This window comes from Rhinolophus sinicus, chromosome 2 (genome assembly GCF_057876585.1).
Source record: "Rhinolophus sinicus isolate RSI-liver-muscle chromosome 2, RSI-T2T, whole genome shotgun sequence".
NCBI lineage: Eukaryota > Metazoa > Chordata > Mammalia > Chiroptera > Rhinolophidae > Rhinolophus > Rhinolophus sinicus.
The window spans coordinates 24,028,009-24,046,814 of record NC_142502.1 but is presented as its reverse complement, the minus strand read 5'-3'; the positions used below and the strand labels follow the sequence as shown (position 1 = coordinate 24,046,814).

At 38.8% G+C, this 18,806-nt stretch overlaps 1 protein-coding gene across 1 annotated transcript; it reads right to left on the bottom strand.

The window, feature by feature from the left end:
* Nucleotides 1-1,665: 1,665 nt before the first annotated feature.
* PERP (p53 apoptosis effector related to PMP22) lies at nucleotides 1,666-17,260 on the bottom strand. Its single transcript, XM_019732810.3, has 3 exons — nucleotides 16,710-17,260; nucleotides 6,038-6,178; nucleotides 1,666-3,110 (listed from the first exon to the last, which is right to left on the bottom strand). The coding sequence occupies exons 1-3, from the start codon at nucleotides 16,921-16,923 to the stop codon at nucleotides 2,884-2,886; spliced, it is 582 nt and encodes a 193-aa protein (XP_019588369.1). The 5' UTR covers nucleotides 16,924-17,260; the 3' UTR covers nucleotides 1,666-2,883.
* Between the last annotated feature and the right edge of the window lie 1,546 nt (nucleotides 17,261-18,806).

The following is an 18,806-nucleotide window of genomic DNA, read 5'->3' as shown; positions in this document are numbered from 1 at the left end:
AAAAGATTATAGTCATTGTAGCTATGAAAATCAATTTGAAAAACACAAAATGTGCATCATGTTATCCTTTTTCCTTTTCTCAAGAACATTTGAGTAAATTAACAAATGAGCAGATACACATACAAACACATTGAATCAGAGAATTATGAAAAGGGATCATTTGCAATCCTTTTATAGAGGAAGTGGGGAGGTGAATTAACCAAGCATGCACAGCTAACAAGAGCCAATGTTGGGATAAGACTCAAACATGCTCTTTTCAGGTAGTTCTAGAAAAACAAAACAAGTCAGTTCGTCATTTGTGTATATTATATTAATAGGACTCTCTTCAGCTGGTGTTTGTAGCAAAAATCAAACTATTTAAGTTATTATGACTATATTCTTCCATTGTTTTCATTTCCTTAAAATAGGAAAACCTATGAAACTTTGTCTGTCCAGCCGTATAGGTTTTGAAGCTAACACTAATTATATTCCGTAATTACTTTGTGTGACGACTAATAGACGTTGACATATTACTTCTTTGTTACATTCAACAGTAAATGGCACTTAGCATTTACTTATAGTGTGAGCGTGAGATAATTGCTTGGGAACCTAGAACTGCTTATTTAAAGGGTGGGGACTCTTAATATAATTACAGAGGCAAAAAACACCTCTGCTTTACCATGGGAAATCTCATACAATGCATTGTTAGTCTACAGATGGTTTCTCAGTCAAATTCTTCCTTACTCTCCAGAATTCTCTGGAATTCTCCTGCTCTGTTTATGACCTAAAGGTATCTGTCTTGGTGAATGTGATCCAACAAGGCATGGAGGATCTCTACACGTGAACAAGGGTGAAGGTGGACCATGTTAGCCAAAGCAATGACACTTAGTGTGTCTTTGTCCCAAATGTTTCACGTTGAAATGCTTCTATTACATCAGCTTATTGGTCCCAGGAAGTTGTATTTTTCCTAAATGTGCACCATTGGGATAGAGTGTGTTACTTATTGAAGAAGAAAGTTGCATGGGAAAGAAATCCAAAAACAAGAGTTCATGTCTTACAGAACCTTATATCTGAGACCGATTTTCATGTTCAACAGGGAGACCCAGTTTCTTAATCTCTAGATATCCATTATCTTCTTGGATTAGCTGTATTATGTTTTTAGAATATGGCATTCTTAACATTGTTACTTACCACTTCATGACTTCAATACTTCACCACTAGTCACAGAATTAAAAACAAACAAACAAACCACGGTGTAAATAATCACCGAGACAACATACTTTTAAATTTATGAGAAACATTCACCTCATATTTTGAAATAATAGAAGAAAAATTTACTACTGCCAAGGACCAAATGAGTAGCAGCACTAAGAAGAAGTATCTCCCTTCTCCCACCATGCCACTCCTCAACCGTTCTTCACATTACATACACCATAGCAGAATTAACCTATGACGCACGTTGGGGAAAAAAACTATCAGATGGGAAGGTAGACAAGGGGAAAAGGAGAAAAGAGACTGCTTGTTGTTCCACCACCTAAATGAAGAATACTCCATCTCAAGGAGAAAGCAACTTTTCATTTTATCCAATGTTCTTACTATCCAACTCAAAGCATTTTTTTAAAAATTGCCTCCCCCCAATTTGAAATAATAAAAATTAAAAAAAGGCAAAACACTGCAAACTAGAAACAAGATTAGAACATCTGGTTTATTGGGAAAAATTCATAATAAAAACTGCAATTGCTTATCCTGCAACTTACAAAATAATAATTTGATAAGTAAATTGGTTTTTATTATGTTAAGTACAAATGGTAAAAAAAAATAAATCATGTGATATATAGGTATTTCCCATTCAGAGATCTCATATCCCTGAATTCTCCTGTTGCATGTTTCACACCAGATGTTTTAAATCTGTTTACCAAGGAAGACCAGGTTTTTAACTACATTTAAATTTTTGCTTACAGTTGCAGTCTAGCAGAAGCTGTGTCTAAGGACAAGAGCTCAGTCAACTGAGATGAAAAATTTAAGCCATTTCTTCTCTTTACGTTGTTTTAATGTTATTTTTGTGGTAGGAATGGCCTTCCTAATACTTTATTGCACAACCGAATCATATCTATCAGTCAGGATGCATTAGACCCAGTCCATCTTTCAACTCAATCTACTCTGGTCTTTAACACATAGACACCAAACAGTGCAGATTAATATATCATTTTCCCGCACCCCAACCCTACAAACCACTTTAGAAGAGAAAATTTCATTTTAGCATTCCCCTACATAAGGAGGCCTTACTACTGCAACAGGTTTTGGCCATGAAAGAATACTTTCCTAAATGACGTATCAAGTTAATGTAAAGCTTAGCAAAAAAAAATCAGTTATTCAGGACAGTTAGTAGATATTATCAGAGATGGTATGCATTTGGGAAACTTTTTTACTTCTTTAGCTGAAGACTGGAAAAAATATTTTTTGCATTTTTTAAGAATATTTGGTCACTGACAATTTTACCAACATTTCCATCTTCTCCTGATCCCATAATAGACCCAGTCCACTTAATCTGGGAAAAACAAACACTTGGTCAAGTCACTTAAATCTTTGAAGCCTTCTCATTTTCACCTTATGATGGTATAAATTTCATATTCAGATTCTTTTATACATGCAGTATAAATGGTATAAAAAAGATTATTAAGGAAATATGGCATATTATAGGTAATAAAAAGAAGTAAGTTTCGTTTAACTCTATAAAACATATATAAAAGGTGAATATAAAACTATAACACCATTTAAGAAATATTTTCTCCCAAATTATTTTAGCACTTTGACTAATCTAATGATATGAACACTGCCCCCAGAAAAAGGTTCAAAGTATTCTGAAGAACAAAGTTCCATCCTGGCAGCAGCTCCTTCCCCTTCTTAGGCAGATGAGTAGAAATATCTGGGCTTGGCATTGCCCAAGAGGTCGTCTTCGTAGTTGGGGAGGCAACAGAAGAAGAAGGAACAGCCGATGAGGATAATTGTGGCTGCCCACCCAAAGCCGTAGGCCCAGTTATAGATGTAAGTGACTGCGGGATTGAGGTGAAGGTTGAAAGTCTGGGTGTACTTCACGGGGTAAATGACCAGGGAGATGATCTGGAACACAGCTAAAGGGAAGAAAAAAATTCCAACGTATGAATGCATTACGTGCACAAATGAGTGAACGCACAGGAACAACAGGTTAACTTCCTTTCCCACAATGTTTTTGCCTTTTTATAAGTGTTAAATCCACCTAAACAATGCTAATGAAAGGAGTTGGGGTATCTAGTTAACCATGAGCCATAAAAGATTATTAAATAGTGTGTGTCAGGGATATCTAGAACTGAGTGGAACACTGAATATATGAAATGTGGGCAGAAGACAACTAGAAAATCACTCTACAGTCAATGTCAATGCACAAGCATTATAGATACTGAAGTAAAAAGTGCCAAAACTGTGGTGTACAGTAGAAAGCAGGATGGTCACGAAGAGTCTGTTTTCATCTTTGTATTTCCTATGCCAAAGACATAGTTAGTATTTCCAGTGTTACAAAAAATAATGCATACACACACACACACACACACACACACACGCACACATATATATATATATATATACACACACACATGTGCATGCACACACACACACACACCATTTGATATTCAAAAATACAGCACTGGAATATTCATCCAATAAATGAACGACTAAATGAAACAATGCACCATTGATGCAAATGATCAGTGTGGAGAATTACCAGAAAACCCTGCGAAAGGAAGTGAGAATCTGAAGCAGAAACAAAGAGGGAGAGATGGAAGGCAGGGGGAAGAGCATTCCAGGCTCAGGGAACAGAAATAAAAGAGGAGAATAGGGTTTGGGGGGAAGTGTAAGGGAGGATATAAGAAAGAAAACGTATGTCAAGATTTCTAAACTCTTTGGTTGTAAGAGTCACAGTCTTACAATTATTATTTATCGTATTAATAGTTTAAGCAACTTTGAAAAAAAATACTTAATCTTTTAGTCTTTTTCAATGAACGTGCATACTTCCATGAAGCTGTAAAGAGTATGTACTTGCTGTGCTATGTTCTGCATTTTTTGGACTTCATACTTCCAACGTACATTGCTGTATCCAGGGTATGAGCAGATTTTAGCTCTGGGCCAGTGTTCTCCACAAAGAGGGCCCAGCTGGCTGTGCTCTGGGAAATGTACCAGGGAGTGTAGTCCTCACCACCACTTCTTCTTTCATCTTGATTTTGTACTACTGATTCCACAGACAAAACTCCTAACGTAGCTTTCTTTTTTTTTTAATTGCTAAAAAGGCTGCAGATGTTTCCACATGTTAATCTGTTACTTTTATTTCTTGATTCAGAATATTCCTCTTCTCTGGCAATTTATGAAGGTCAATCTTGGTGCAGATTTTAAATATTTCTCTGCTTCTTATATACTTTAAATGGCAAACTCTTCCTAGTTAAGTCTGTTAGTTACTGCAAAATATTGTGTGTGTGAAAGTAATCCTTCTCTATGTTATTCTCTAATTTGCCTCGGCACAAATGTTAAATATGGTGATTTACGCATTTTAGTTCATCATACATGAAGTTCTTGTAATGGTTTGGATGAATGTCTGCAAAATCTAAATTGTATCAGTGCTCGAGTTTTCTGATTTTAACCCAATAATATATATAAAATTTAAAAATAATTGTTGCTGTGAAATGTATCTTAACAATCAAGTAGGCCTTATTCAATATGATTACCATAAAAATGTATTGGAATCTCTAGGCTTTTTATTCTTCTACAAACATTTCCCATTCTACTTGTCAGACTCTAAGGAGGAACTTTAAATTGTAAAATGAGTACAGAATTAAGCAGGACCGTTAAGCTGTTTGTCTGCTGAAGCTCACTGCAATTAGTTTTCTTTACAACTTCTGCAACCCTGTTGGCTTGAGGTGGCCTTTACTAGAGCTTAATGTTTTAATGCTAAGATGAACAAAAGAGTTTCACTAGGATGTTTTTCAATTGTGACAAAATATATACAACGCAATATTTATCATCTTAACCATTTGTTAAATGTACACCTCAGTGGCATTAAATACATTCACAGTATTGCATAACCATCACCACTTTCTAGAACTAAAACTTTTTCAACATCCCCAACATAAACTCTATCCCTAGTGCCAGGTGCCTGCCTAAAATTTCAAATAATCCTTGTTCCTAGACTCCTAGTTCTTGTATTCTACTAAGAAATGTTCATTCTGAGCCCCACACCCCTGCACAACTACATTTCTGGCCCCCCAGCACTGGCGATGAGGCAATTCCAGATCTGGCCCCTCCCAGGGTCCCCCATCTCACTGCAGAAAACCCTTTTATGACCCACCACATCATAAGACCTCCTTCAAGAAGTAAAATGGCTCAGGGACATTCCAGCCCCTCAGCATGGGACTCACAGGAGGCCAGCAATGGGCCCACTGTGGAGTCACTGCACTTCCAGGGCTGACTCAGCCCTGGCCCCTTGGGGTAGAGGTGTCACTGAGCATGGGGTCACCTATAAGAGATAATATACAGAGTGATAATCTTCCTCATTTGGGTGGGGAGCACAGAGTACCACCTGAGACACAGGAGAAAAGGGATCTAGGTCTTAAAACACATCTCTCCTCTGTGACTTCCGCCCTTGGGGACACATTTCTGAGAACAAATCAGGAACTGTAATTGTCAGGGATCTTCTTTGTGGATTGGACATTACTATAATGATGTCTGCTGAAGGTAGGGTTTCCAGGCAGGAATTCCCGCTCATTCTCAGGAATTTTTTTCGCTTTCCCATTCCTGAATCACGAAAAAGTTGGTCAGGAAATTGGGAAAATCGGCTCCTTGAACCCAGGTGATTGGTAGTATCTATCGGCTGTCACTTTGTGGAAATGATTCATTGTGGAGAACAGAAAACAGTTTATATCTCGGGATTTGGGAACGGGAAAGCGAAAAATAAATTCCTGAGAACAGGCGGGAATTCCCACCTGGAAACCCTAGCTGAAGGTATGAATGAAGAATTGCTGACACTCAATCTTACCAGCCAGGGCCAGGAGGCCTCCAATCACTCTCAGGAACACAAGCATTTGGGGTCCACAGAGGGCGAAGAAGGAGAGAATGAAACAGATCACCAGGATGATAAAGCCACAGAAGAGCATGGCGGCGGCTGCCCTTCCCCACGCTGCAAGAAAAAGAAACAGTAATTAATAAGACACACAGGCCAAATTTAAAATCACTAATCAAAGTATCAATAGAAGTTTTTTTTTTCTTTCTACTAATTATATATTTGGGTGCAAGGAGTTTTTCTTTTGATAATATTTAAGCATCTCGATATCTCAGGGGGAGAATAGGGAATTCATACGTCGGACATTAATATACTGATGTGCAGTAATGTCTTTCCCTCCTCGGTGTTTCGGGAAATGTTTTATCTCTGAGATGAAAGTTAAACTTCATTAAACTGTTTCTCATTTAATAAATTGGCCATATAAACTGGTATATTTAAAAGGCTCACTCAAGTTCTAACACAACACGATCATAGTAAACATTTTTGGTATTGAACAATCCAAATTACAATCTCTTTAGGAAATGTTTCAAATACCTTTAAAAGCATCTTTGTTTTGTATCAATGTATGGTTCCATCCAAAAAACAATCTTTGAAAACATCTACTTATGACTAAGTAGCAAGGTGAAATAAAAAAATTTAATTGTAGAGTAGCTGTGATTTTTTTTTTTATAACACGTTTAGCACACTCTTTCTAGACTTTTGCCTAAATTTTAACTTCTGAAGTATTCACAATTTATTGCAAAAGAGTTCCTAATTATTGATATTGGCCTAAAAGCAATCAGGGTGAGGTGGGAATTGAGTTCTAGGTTTGAAGACCTACATTACAGGGGCCCCTCCAGCCCTGTGTCATGCTACCCTGCACCTGTGGAAATAGGGAGCGCCGTGAACCCAGGCTAATGATTCCAGCCAAAAATTCTTATTATTCAATCTGCTCTGATTTTTTTTTATTAAAATTTATTGGGGTGACAATGGTCAGTAAAATTACATAGGTTCCAAGTGCACAATTCTGTAACATATCATCTATATATCACATTGTGTATTCACCACCCAGAGTCAGTTCTCCTTCCATCACTACATATTTGACCCCGTTTACTCTCATCTACCACCCCCCTCCCACCTTACCCTGTGGTAACCATTAAACTATTGTCTGTGTCTATGAGTTTTTCTTTCTTTGTTTGTCTTGTTCCTTTGTTGCTTTCAGTTTTATATACCACATATCAGTGAAATCATATGGTTCTTGACTTTTTCTGTGTGACTTATTTTGCTTAGCATAATAATCTCAAGATCCATCCATGTTGTAGCAAAATGTCACTGTTTCATCTTTTCTTATGGCAGAATAGTATTCCATTGTGTATATATACCACATCTTCTTTATCCAATCATCTATGGAAGGATACTTTGGTTGTTTCTATGTCTTGGCCACCGTAACATTGGAGCACATATATCTTTACGGATAAATGTTTTAAAATTTTTTTGGTAGATACCCAGGAGAGGAATTGCTGGGTCATATGGTAATTCTATTCTTAATTTTTTGAGGAACCTCCACACTGCCTTCCTTAATGGCTGTACCAATCTGCATTCTCACCATGAGGGTTCCTTTTTCTCCACAGCCTCTCCAACACTTGTTATTATTTGTCTTGTTGATGATTGCTCTGATTTTTAAAATTTTTTCACACACAACCTTCTCTCTAGAGGTAATAACTAACATTTATGAATTGTTCTGTGTCCAGCACTAGGCTAAGGACATAACATACTTAGCTCACTGAATCCTTACACTAACTTTTTAAAGTTCGTACTATTATCATTTCTTTAGAAATGGGGCTGTAGTAAGGCTTTGAGAGTTCAAATAACCTGCCACAGCCACACAGGTAGTATGTGATTTAGATAGAGTTTGATTTAGAACCCATCTGAATCCCAAACCTGACTCTTTTTTTGAGATACAGTTTACATACCATAAAATTCACTTTCCAAATATACAATTTAATGGTTTCTACTATATTGATAGGGTTATGCAACCATCACCACTTACAATTCTAACATTGTTATCACTCCAAAAAGAAACCCAATGTCCATGAATAGTCACTTTCCATTCCCCTCTTCTTCCAGCTTCTGGCAAGCATTAATCTACTTACTGTCTCTATAAATTTGCCTATTCTGGACATTGCACAGGAATGGAATCATATACTATGTGGTTTTTTGTGACTGTCTTTTTTCATTTAGTGTAATGTTTTCAAGGTACATTTATGTCATAGATGTATCAGTACTTTATTCCTTTTTATAGCCAAAAAAATAGTCTATTGTATGGATATCCCATATGGTGTTATCCATTTGTTCATTAATGGATGAACATGCACTCTTTTTTTTTTTTTTTTTTTTTTAAGGGGAACAGGACTTTACTGGGGAACAGTGTGTCCTTCCAGGACTTTTTTCCAAGTCAAGTTGTTGTCCTTTCAAACTTAGTTGTGGAGCACGCAGCTCAGCTCCAGGTCCAGTTGCCGTTGCTAGTTGCAGGGGGTGCAGCCGGCCATCCCTTGCGGGAGTCGAGGAATTGAACTGGCAACCTTGTGGTTGAGAGCCCGCGTTCCAACTAACTGAGCCATCCGCAGCTCAGCTTGAACATGCACTCTTAATCTACCGTGTTTCCCCGAAAATAGGACTGGGTGTTGTATTAATTTTTGCTCCAAAAGATGCATTAGGGCTTATGTTCAGGGGATGTCATCCTGAAAAATCATGCTGGGACTTATTTTCCAGTGAGGTCTTATTTTCGGGGAAACACGGTATTACTCTATGTTGCATTCGAAAAGCAGAGTCATGTGCACCTCTGCCCTGGTTTTACTCTTATCACAGTTTGGCTCACATATTTATCCTCACTTAATTCTAGGTCATTTGACTGGTGAAAAAAACAAAGATATAGCACAGCAGAAAGAACAAGGGCTTTGGAGCCAGCTGGACCTCATTTATACCCTGCCTCTGCCATCTATCAGCCACTGCTAGTCTGTGTTATCTGTTAACCAAACTAAAACTGCCTTATTTCAAGATTATCGTCAGGATGAAAGCTTTTGTGAGAAAAGTCACGTAGCTTAGAAAGTTCCTCCTGTATATCCATGACTTCTCTCCAGTACCTCAAGTTTACATTTGATTCTACATTTGCAAGGTTCTGTTCTGTCGCAGAGATTGTTCCTCAGTTATCCACTGCATTTTTACATCTTTGTTTGTTATAGACAAACCTGAGCTCTGAGCTAAGTTCTCCTGTTCCCTTCTCCAGCCTCCACGTTTCCCCCAGGTGTCCTCTAGATTCATTAATGACTGGGGCATAACAGGTAATTAAAGAGAAGACATATTTTTATATGCTCAAAAACCATGTTTTCACAACAATTACCATGTAGTGGCAGCGGTCAGGATGGGGCTGAGACAGTACATAAGAGGGCATTGTTTTCTATTTGTAATTTTTATTACTTCCCACCAAATCTCCCTTTTCCTGTGAGATCGATAAAATATTTTAGGAACAAGGTAAAATAGAAATGTTTTCTTTTAAAATAGAAATGAATAAAGTCAAGATATGCAATTAAGTAAGTCTCTTTTCTCACTTTTGCCTTCTCCTTCTAGTAACGTAACTTTCAAGAGAAGAGAAACTGAGCTTTGTAAAGCACATTAATTAATCAGACTGTCTCAAAGTCTAGCCTATACACCACCGAGTCAAAACCATCAGTGGAGCTTATTAAAAATACAGATTCCTACCCTCCCTCCAGACCTACCGAATCAGAACTCAAGGGGTAGTGTCCAGGAATCCACATTTTACTGGTATGTCTTACATCCATACTAAAGTTTATGAACTAAGATAGCTGATTAATCTTATAAAAACAGATGCAGCACTGCCAAAACAAAACATGTAACTTTCAGTATGTGACCACCCCGTCAATTATAGTCTCATTTCTAGATTCTTTTACAGCTACTGCCAATCATTAAATTCAATTAAATCCAGTCATTAAATTCAAATAAGCAGACGCTGATTTTTCTTTTTGAGTTCACAGGTTTGAAATTGTGCAGTGAAAGGTCTGTATAAGCATGCAAATGAATGCAAACATAATGAAGATAAATTGCATAGCAGAATGTAAGTTCTCAAGAAAAACATCCTAGCAAGGAACATATTTCAATAACCAGACTTTGACTATCATATTAAGGTTTTAAAAGTATAGCTAAATAAATTATGTAAATGTTGCTATAAAAAGTAATACCAATAATTTTACCTGTTTATTTGATGAAGAATAATAAAGTTAGATTATTGCTATTATTACTTTTCCTAACATTAGAACTGAAATATAATTTACGCTTAGTTTCAGGTACTTGAATTAAACAAATAGTAAGCCACTTCACCTAACCAAAAGCCAACAGACCACTTAAAGAACAAATAAATACAGACCACTTAAAGAACTTTTCCTATGCTATGTTAAATCAACTCTTTTAAAGTGCTGAGTCATCAAAATGGAAAATTTAGGACATTTTTGTCTTGACAAAGGCTGCTTGGAAGTAGACCTGAAAAACCTGCTTCTGTAGCACGGAGACACCCACATTGACTCATTTATCACTGAAGGCAGAAAACTTAGCATGGTTTTGAAGATTCTGTTTTGACTAATGAATGACAAACAAGGCAATCCGCCTTCTCATGGCAGTGACTATTTCATTGTAAAATGATGAAATGGAACCTAACCAGGTCTGAGTAGGGTCCTTCCAGCCCAATGTTCTGTCTGAGAAGGGAAGCGATAGCTAAGCCGACTCAGGACGGCAATTCTTCATGACATACATTTCAAAAAGTTGACTCTGTATCCTAAGTACCTTTGGTCTCACTTAATTACCCAGAATGAGCATAATAGCTACAAATTTACCCAAATCTTTTGGGAACTATGTATATTTTTATATTATACCATGGCCCAAACTGCCATATTTACCAACTCTAATGGAAAGTGTCCATTTTTAAAACTTGTCCTCAAGCTAGTTCTTCCATGATTCAACAGATGGTCTTCAGTTTTTCAAAGTCAGACTGTGCACCTTGATCTATTCTGAAGATGAGTCTTTCATTACTATTTTATGCACTTTAAATTGTATTGCCTTTCTTAGTTGTGTGTGTGTGTGTGTGTGTGTGTGTGTGTGTGTGTGTGTGTGTGTGTAGGAGAGCAGGCAGGATTCTCACTGTAAACTATTCTCTGAATTGGGACCACAAATGCTTATAGTACTCGAGGTAAACAAAAGTTTCTGTGTAGGAAAGCTTTTTGTTTGTTTTGTGTCCTTAAGGGAAGATAAATTTGGTGTTTTATATACATAATCTATTATGTCCTAAGTTTACTTTCTAAATACTACTTGGAGAAGTTTCTGGCCACTTGTGTAAGCTTTGTCAGGCCAGCAATCATGTCTCCTTTGCTCATCATATTAACCCCAATACATGTTATCAAAGAAACCAGCAGCATTATCAATCCACTTTTAAATAAGATTCATTAAAGATCCATTTAATGGCTTATCAAATTTTGCTCTGGCTTGCAAAGTTTCAACATTAAATCAACAACATGGAAGCCATTCAACAGTCACTAATGAAATTCTGACTTATTCCTAGGAAATGTTTGTAAATTTTTTGTATGAAGATGAATGCTATCTTTTTCCAGTGATTACATACGAAAACACAATGTTATAAAGCAAATATGGCTAGGAAAAGACCAGGAAGGTCAACTGGTAACAAAAGAGCAAAAACAGGCAAAAATAAATACCTTGAATGTCAAGGTAGAAACCATAAATCAAACTGAAGCTTGTGAAAATAAACAAAGTTTTATTTTAAGACAAGGAGTTTTAAAATAAGGAGAGCATTGCTGATATTAATATTCTTAGTATTATTTTGGAGACTCACTAATTTTTCCCTTAAAGTTAGTATTTCTTTTCATGGATCACTGCATTCTTCAATAGTTTCACATGTGGGCACCAAACACTGACCAAAACAGTCTGTGGTGTAGCCCCTTACTCAGTGCCCTACAGACACCAACCTGTCATCCAACTAGAGTAGGGTCCTTTTCCAGAACAAAGGATTCATCTATTAACAAGACCAAAGACCCCACCTGATTTTTGTCTGATCTCTCTGTACTGTTTCTATAGGGTTTTTTATGTGATACATGGGTAGAACTGAAAACTCGACAAAACCGTAATTGAAAAAAAAAAAAAAAAGATCCTATCTACAAATAAATATAAGGATGGTATATTCACTGCTGCATGTTCAGTGAGTAAATAATCTGTAGGAATATAGGCCAGTGCTTCTGAAACTTCAAACTGCTTCTGAATCACGTGGTGATCTTGTTCAAATACAGATTCCAATTTAGTAGGTGGGGCCTGAACCGCTGAGTGTCCAATAGCCTCCCAGATAATGCTGACGCTGCTCGTATGGGACACTTTTTGAGTAGCAAATATCGACAGGACAACTCCTAGCAGACTCTCAAAACAATCTACACAGGAAGAAGCAATTTTGCAGAAGTTCTGGAAGGCAGAAAGAATGGCTTAGAGGAGGAATGGCAGGGTCACACAGGAGAGCATTCCACAGTTGGTGTGGGATTCTTTACATGCTCTGCATTTTCTCCTGAAACAGAGCCAGATAACTAGTTACTGCGGTGTTTTTTACAGAACGATAACCCTTTACCCCTGTATAGTCTTCTTTTAAAGTCTGAGTGGGGAAAACATTCTACACAGGAAGATATAAAAACAGGGAAATCACACGAGATAAATAGCAGCAAATTTAGGATCTACCTTAAATATTTAAAAGTGTCAAAATGAAGAAGAAGGCTGGAAAACAGAATTTACAGGAAAGGACATTTCAGCTCCACTAGTAGAAGAGGGTATAAGAGAAGTACTTTTAAACAAATAGCATCGTTGAGAAAGGAATTAAATTGCTGAACAAAGGAAGGTTCAGATCAGTCATGGGAGGTGTTGAGAGCACTTGGCAAAAGCTTGAATAGGTGCACTCTTATTCCCTTCTAATTCTAACGTCTAGGAGTCTGTGTCTGTTCACAGCGAGAAGACAAGTTACCAACACAGGATTGAGGCTCTCAGGTGGTTAATTCTAAGTGCATTAAGTGCAGCAAATGTGGAATGGACTGGGCTACATTACTGGTTCCTAGATGTCTCAATTTTATAAGTCAGCACATATATTTTTAACCATGAAAACCAATTGAAAGTGGCCAACTTTTTATTTCCTTATGTAAGGACATGAACATGTGCCCTCAAAGAGCAATCTATCTATTAATGCCTAATATCATAAAACAAGAATATTTTATCATCTAACCCTGCCTCACTGCCAAAAGCCACAAAAGGATAATCTCAAAATGAAGTCCCTTAAATTGAATTTAGCCTAATGTAACCTGTTAACTTCATACATATTTTTCTCATTTCCTGTACATTTAAGAACTATAGGGCTACATGATCTAAAAATATTTCATATAACACTGATTCTTTGAGTTACCCAAGGCTGATTTCATATAAAAAAGCATTCTGTGATATCTAAGGATGTCTTCGGTAAACGAGGCTCGGTAGGTCTGTCCAAATCCAAATCCACTCTTCATGACTGACTCCCCACTTTCATTCTTGATGCGGAAACTCATCTCTGTTATCCTCCAGCCTGACAAGCGGGAGCTTGCTTGGGATTTGAAATCTACCTCACTGATGCGTAAAATAGCCTCCTGATATATTTTTTTCTTAAAAGTGGAAAAGCAGTAGTGCAAAAGTAGCGTGTGTGAACATGCATTCAAATTTAATTTTGCATTTTATTTAACACATGAAATTTGAATGATCATTTCCATGTTTAAGTCTAGATTTTCTTTTCCCGTTTTGAGAAATATAAACCATGATTTCTAAAACATTCGAACAAGTATCTGTAAAGCTGCGTATTTATTTAGTTGTTACTGTCATGAAAAGAACATATTCATGTAATTTGGTTCATTTATAGGAAAACAAATGAGGCAATATGATAATATAAAATTATTTTAAAACTGTTAATGGTGAAGATATATAAGACTCTGCTTTTTATATATTAATGAACAGTTTACCTTTATTTAAAAGTCTATATTATTGAGTATTATTGCCAATACTTGCCAGGAATAACCTGTGTCATTTACACCAAATTAATGTATTAATGTTATGAAGATCAGTTAATAAAAGAGATGGTCAAGCACTTTGTAATAAAAAGGCCACTTCCTTAATAGTTACAATGATAAATCACAATGTTTACTTCCTAGAACATATCAAGAAGTTTTTTAAAACTTCTTCAATTCTCTATAGTGAGGTATCATTTTAATTAGAGCCAACAACCTTACTCCTTGTTGTGTTTATACATGTGTGGGAGTGTATAAACTGTTTGCTACATTTTAGATAAAGTTGTATAAACATTGTTTTCTGCAAGGCCTTACTGAGGCTATCTGAAAATCTGAGGGTTCAGAGACGCCTAGATCATCACCCTGTAGTGTCCATATACACACTTGCTACATTCGTCCATTGTAGGAGAGGGAGTGGAAATATAATAAACACCCCAACTCATCTTTGACGACAACAGCCTGAGACAACCTCTCCTGGTGAATTCACATCTATTTTCTCCTTCCCAAGGTCACCTAGTACCAGTGGATCTGCCTTCATGATTTGATTCTAGGTCTTCAGCTAAAGCCACGTCTAACACGTTATTGGCACTTAATTGCCTCTGCTAAGGTCACAAGAATAACTAAATTACGGTGTGAAATCCACAACCCATGTATGAAAATCAGTCTTGTTACATCATAAAAATCAGTAATAGATTTTTCAATACTCACTTGGAAAACTGAACTTTTCCAAAGGCCAATTTCTCTACTAAATTGATACACACACACACACACACACAGAATCAGTGTTCTCTTTACTATTAAAAGTTAACGCTATAGCCTTCTGTCTAATTAAAAAATTAAACTGAGAAACAAACCTGCTTCCTCCCTTCCATATACAAAGCATTATATTAATCTGAGGTTGGAAGAGCCACACCCTAGGAAAGGTGAGCTCATCCTTCCAGTCAAGAAAAATAAAAACTGCATTGTGTGCGTTTCACAAGAGGGCTGTGGTCACAGCCAGAGACTTGCAGGCCAGATCAAGTCCCAGCAATCATGCTGATCCTGTTTCCACCAGCACCCCTCTCCCTTCCCGGCACTAACCTTCTTACTTCATATGCAGAAGATTGCTGACTATTCTTGGATCTATGTTAGTCTTTGGAGTGAGGTATGATTATCAAAGTCTGTTTCAAAACACAGCTGCTTAAGCAGACCTACGTCCTCTACAGGATACTAAATTCCAATGCATTTTAACTAGAAGATACAGAGATATTATTTCAAAGAAATTCCCTTTAAAAACTTAAAAGACTTGCGATGATACAAACCTTGGTAGGCATTCTGTTTGTTTTAAGAAAAGAAAAATATGGATATTAAGAAAAGGAGGAAAGTTGTTCAGTCTTTACATTTTATTACTTGCTAACCAGGACCATGACTCCTTCTGGGGAAAAGTTCAGCAGGGGTCCTTCCAAACAATTTCACACTCCTTAAGAATCAGCACCAAGCCCCGATAGACGGCTCCAGAAATAAAATTTGGTTGGCCATTTAGCGGGGAGGGGAAGAGAATTCAGTCAATGATCCCAGAAGGGAATGAAAAAAGGCAGGGTGGCCTTCCTTCTCTTTCTCGATTTAAAACTATTAAACTCCCTTGGTAAGGTCCCAGGGAATAGTATTTAGCTTTAAGCTTCTTATGATCATACTTGCCCGCACCCCACACACACTGCCGATTACAACAGACCCCAGCTGTTCTTCACATCTGCCAGTTAGCAGAGGCTGGCACCAGATAAAACCACGCTGCTCTCCCGTCAGGTCCATTTACAAGTTAAGCACTGAGGCTTCCACCATGCTGGAAAAATAAAATACTCCATCTGCAATATATTATTTTTGTCCACTCTGCTTAATTTCGCGGGTGTAGAAGATGTGTTTGGTTTTTGTTTGTTTTTTTCTATTTCAAACCGCATTACAGTTTTCTAAACAGCAAGGCTGTGCTTAAAGCAGACACCCATGGAGACAACAGCGCATGAGAGCTATTCTGAAGCGTTCAACATTACAGTACGTACTGAAATCGTAACTGCTGAAATTTTGACTAAGACAGCCTTTTTGTTTTAGTGGAAGAAGAGCTGCTTTCACTTAGTTAAAGTTAAATGAATAATACAGCGACATTAGGGAAGGCACGTATTTTAATATTTTAATAATAGGAAGAACCAGAGTAGGTGGAGGAATGGGAAGAAATTTCAGACGTCTCCAAAAATATATCATTTGTTCATTATATTTACTCATCAAACCTTTTCAAATGACTGAAATCATCTTTTGCACGTAACTGACAAACCCTAAGAAAAAACATTGTTTGAACGAGGGCCATTTTCTTCCAGTGTTGAGCCTGGTTTTGCTCGGGTAGGATGCATGAAGCTAAGCTCTAAACAGGTGTTTTTTTGAATCACCCATTCCCCCTGACCCTGTTCAGTCCCTTCCCAGAAGGCGGTTTCCGAAGGCCCGGGCGCACGCCCCGACGCGACCCGGAGGACTTCCCGGAGGCGGCGGCGGGCCATGGCACTCACCGTACTTCATTAGGCTCTCGCAGCCATCCGCGGGGGACCCGCTGCCGCCCCCCTCGTGAGAGCATCGCCACCATAACGAGGACGTCTGGATGTGGTCGCTCGACTGCAGCCAGCCGCGGCCGGCTAGCGCGATGATGTCGAAGGCGATGGCGCTGAGCAGGAGCAGGGGCAGGATCCACCTGCAGCGCTCGCAGGCCAGGCCGCAGCGCAGCATCTCGACGGTGACGGCAGCGGGAGAGGAGCGCACGGGGATCGGACGCCGGCGGAAAGTGGCCCGCAAGCGCGGGCAGGGCGACAAAAGGGAAGAGGTCGCGGGGGCGCGGCGCCCAGGCCCCACCTAGATTCCAGTGACTCAGAGCGCGCCGCCCCGACCTGCCCTGCCGGGCCGGGCCGGGCTGGGCCGGGGCGCGGGGAGAGGCGGGGCCGAGCTCAGGTTACACCCGGCGTGGGGGGGCTCACGCGGCCCCGGGCGGACCTGGAGGAACGCGGCCGAGGCTCCCACGGCCGGCGCGCGGCCCGGGCTGCTGCCACGCGCGTCTCTGCGCTTCCCCACTGCCTCGTTTCCCTCCTACGTGATCTTCTCGTACAAATGTGTTTCTTAGGTCTTCAACGTGTGTACGTTTTACTCTGCGCAACGCCGGCTACATAGTTAACCCCTGATGTCGGATATTGGTCTGGTTTTCAACAACACCATTATGTTTAAGTTTCAGGCAGGTGGAGACGGGTGTTCAAAGGTAGTTGGGGGTCAATGCTGCCCTGCTTGGGAACGCGTGCGGCAAACCCGGGAGCCGGTCCCCAACCCTCCCAGGCAGAGGTGCACGCTTCCTCCGGGGCTCCACCTTTGTTCCTTGTACCGTGACTCGCCTCGTCCTCTTATTTGTTTATATGCCTGCCTTTTCCGCTGGGTTATCAGCTCTTACAGCAGAGGCCATGTTTTATCTATCTGTGTACCACTGGTGTCTGTCTAGCACCGCGTCCGGTCTGAAAGGAACTCAATAAACATTTGTTGCGTGAACACACTGAATTTAACAAATGCTCGGTTTCAGAAACGCTTCATCTGGCTTCCCCAGATACCTTCTTTCATGTCCTGTCCGTGTGTGCCGCCGTCCCCTCCCTATCACAAATGTCTACCTATTTAAACCCCACTTTATCTACTCTTTACTATTGGGTTTTTCCAAATAAACACCATATGTCCGTATGCATCCAGCACCTGAAATCCCAACTCCAGTGTCGTTGCCTTGCTTCTGTCACCACCATGACTCCTCAGGTGTGGCAGACAGGGTTGGGTGCAGCTGGGAGTGGCACTGAAGAGAAACAAGTTCTCAGTGTCAGGCACCCCGGTGGCCTTGGGCAAGTCATGAAAAACATCAAAAGAGGGTCACATCTTTATGTCTCCAAAGATTTCTTCTGAATCCCTTATTTTTTCCATTAATTTAATAGAAAACGAGTGGGAAATACTTAGCAATGTTTACATTTTTAAATTTAGTTCTCTGTGTTTCAAGTTTTGTGTTCTCAATAGAAACAGAATACTATTTTGTTTTATTCAGTCCTCTGGCAATTTTTGAGAACGAATAAAAGTACTGAGAAAGTTAGTGTCTGAAACCACATGAAATAATTTCCCCAGCCTTCGTTTTACACAAACCAAGTTCAAATATTTTCACTTTCAAAGAATAGTACAAGAGGTATTCTGGCAAGAGTTAACTGCATATGGTGGAGATTGTGTAAAGAAAATAAGCTCTCAGAGTTTTCAAGAGTATGAAAATATTTATTTAATTAGCTGTGTATGATATATTTGTGAGAAAAAATCATTTTCTTACAAAACAAATAGAGTACTGATTATGAGCAAAGTGGTTTCAGACAAAAGGAAAAGTTTCACTGGTGTCTTAATATCCCTGAATAATTTTGGACTAGATGTAACTTCTTATTCCAGTGGATTTGCATAAAAAGGCTCATTAACGCTGAGATGAAAGCAAGCAAAGTCTCCTCAGAATTTCTTGAAGAGACTGAACTGACCCTGGTTAGGTTCCAACAATAACATACCTCCCACATGTCTCATAGATTGTGTGGAACCAGATAACTTGGGTTCTGATCCTTTCC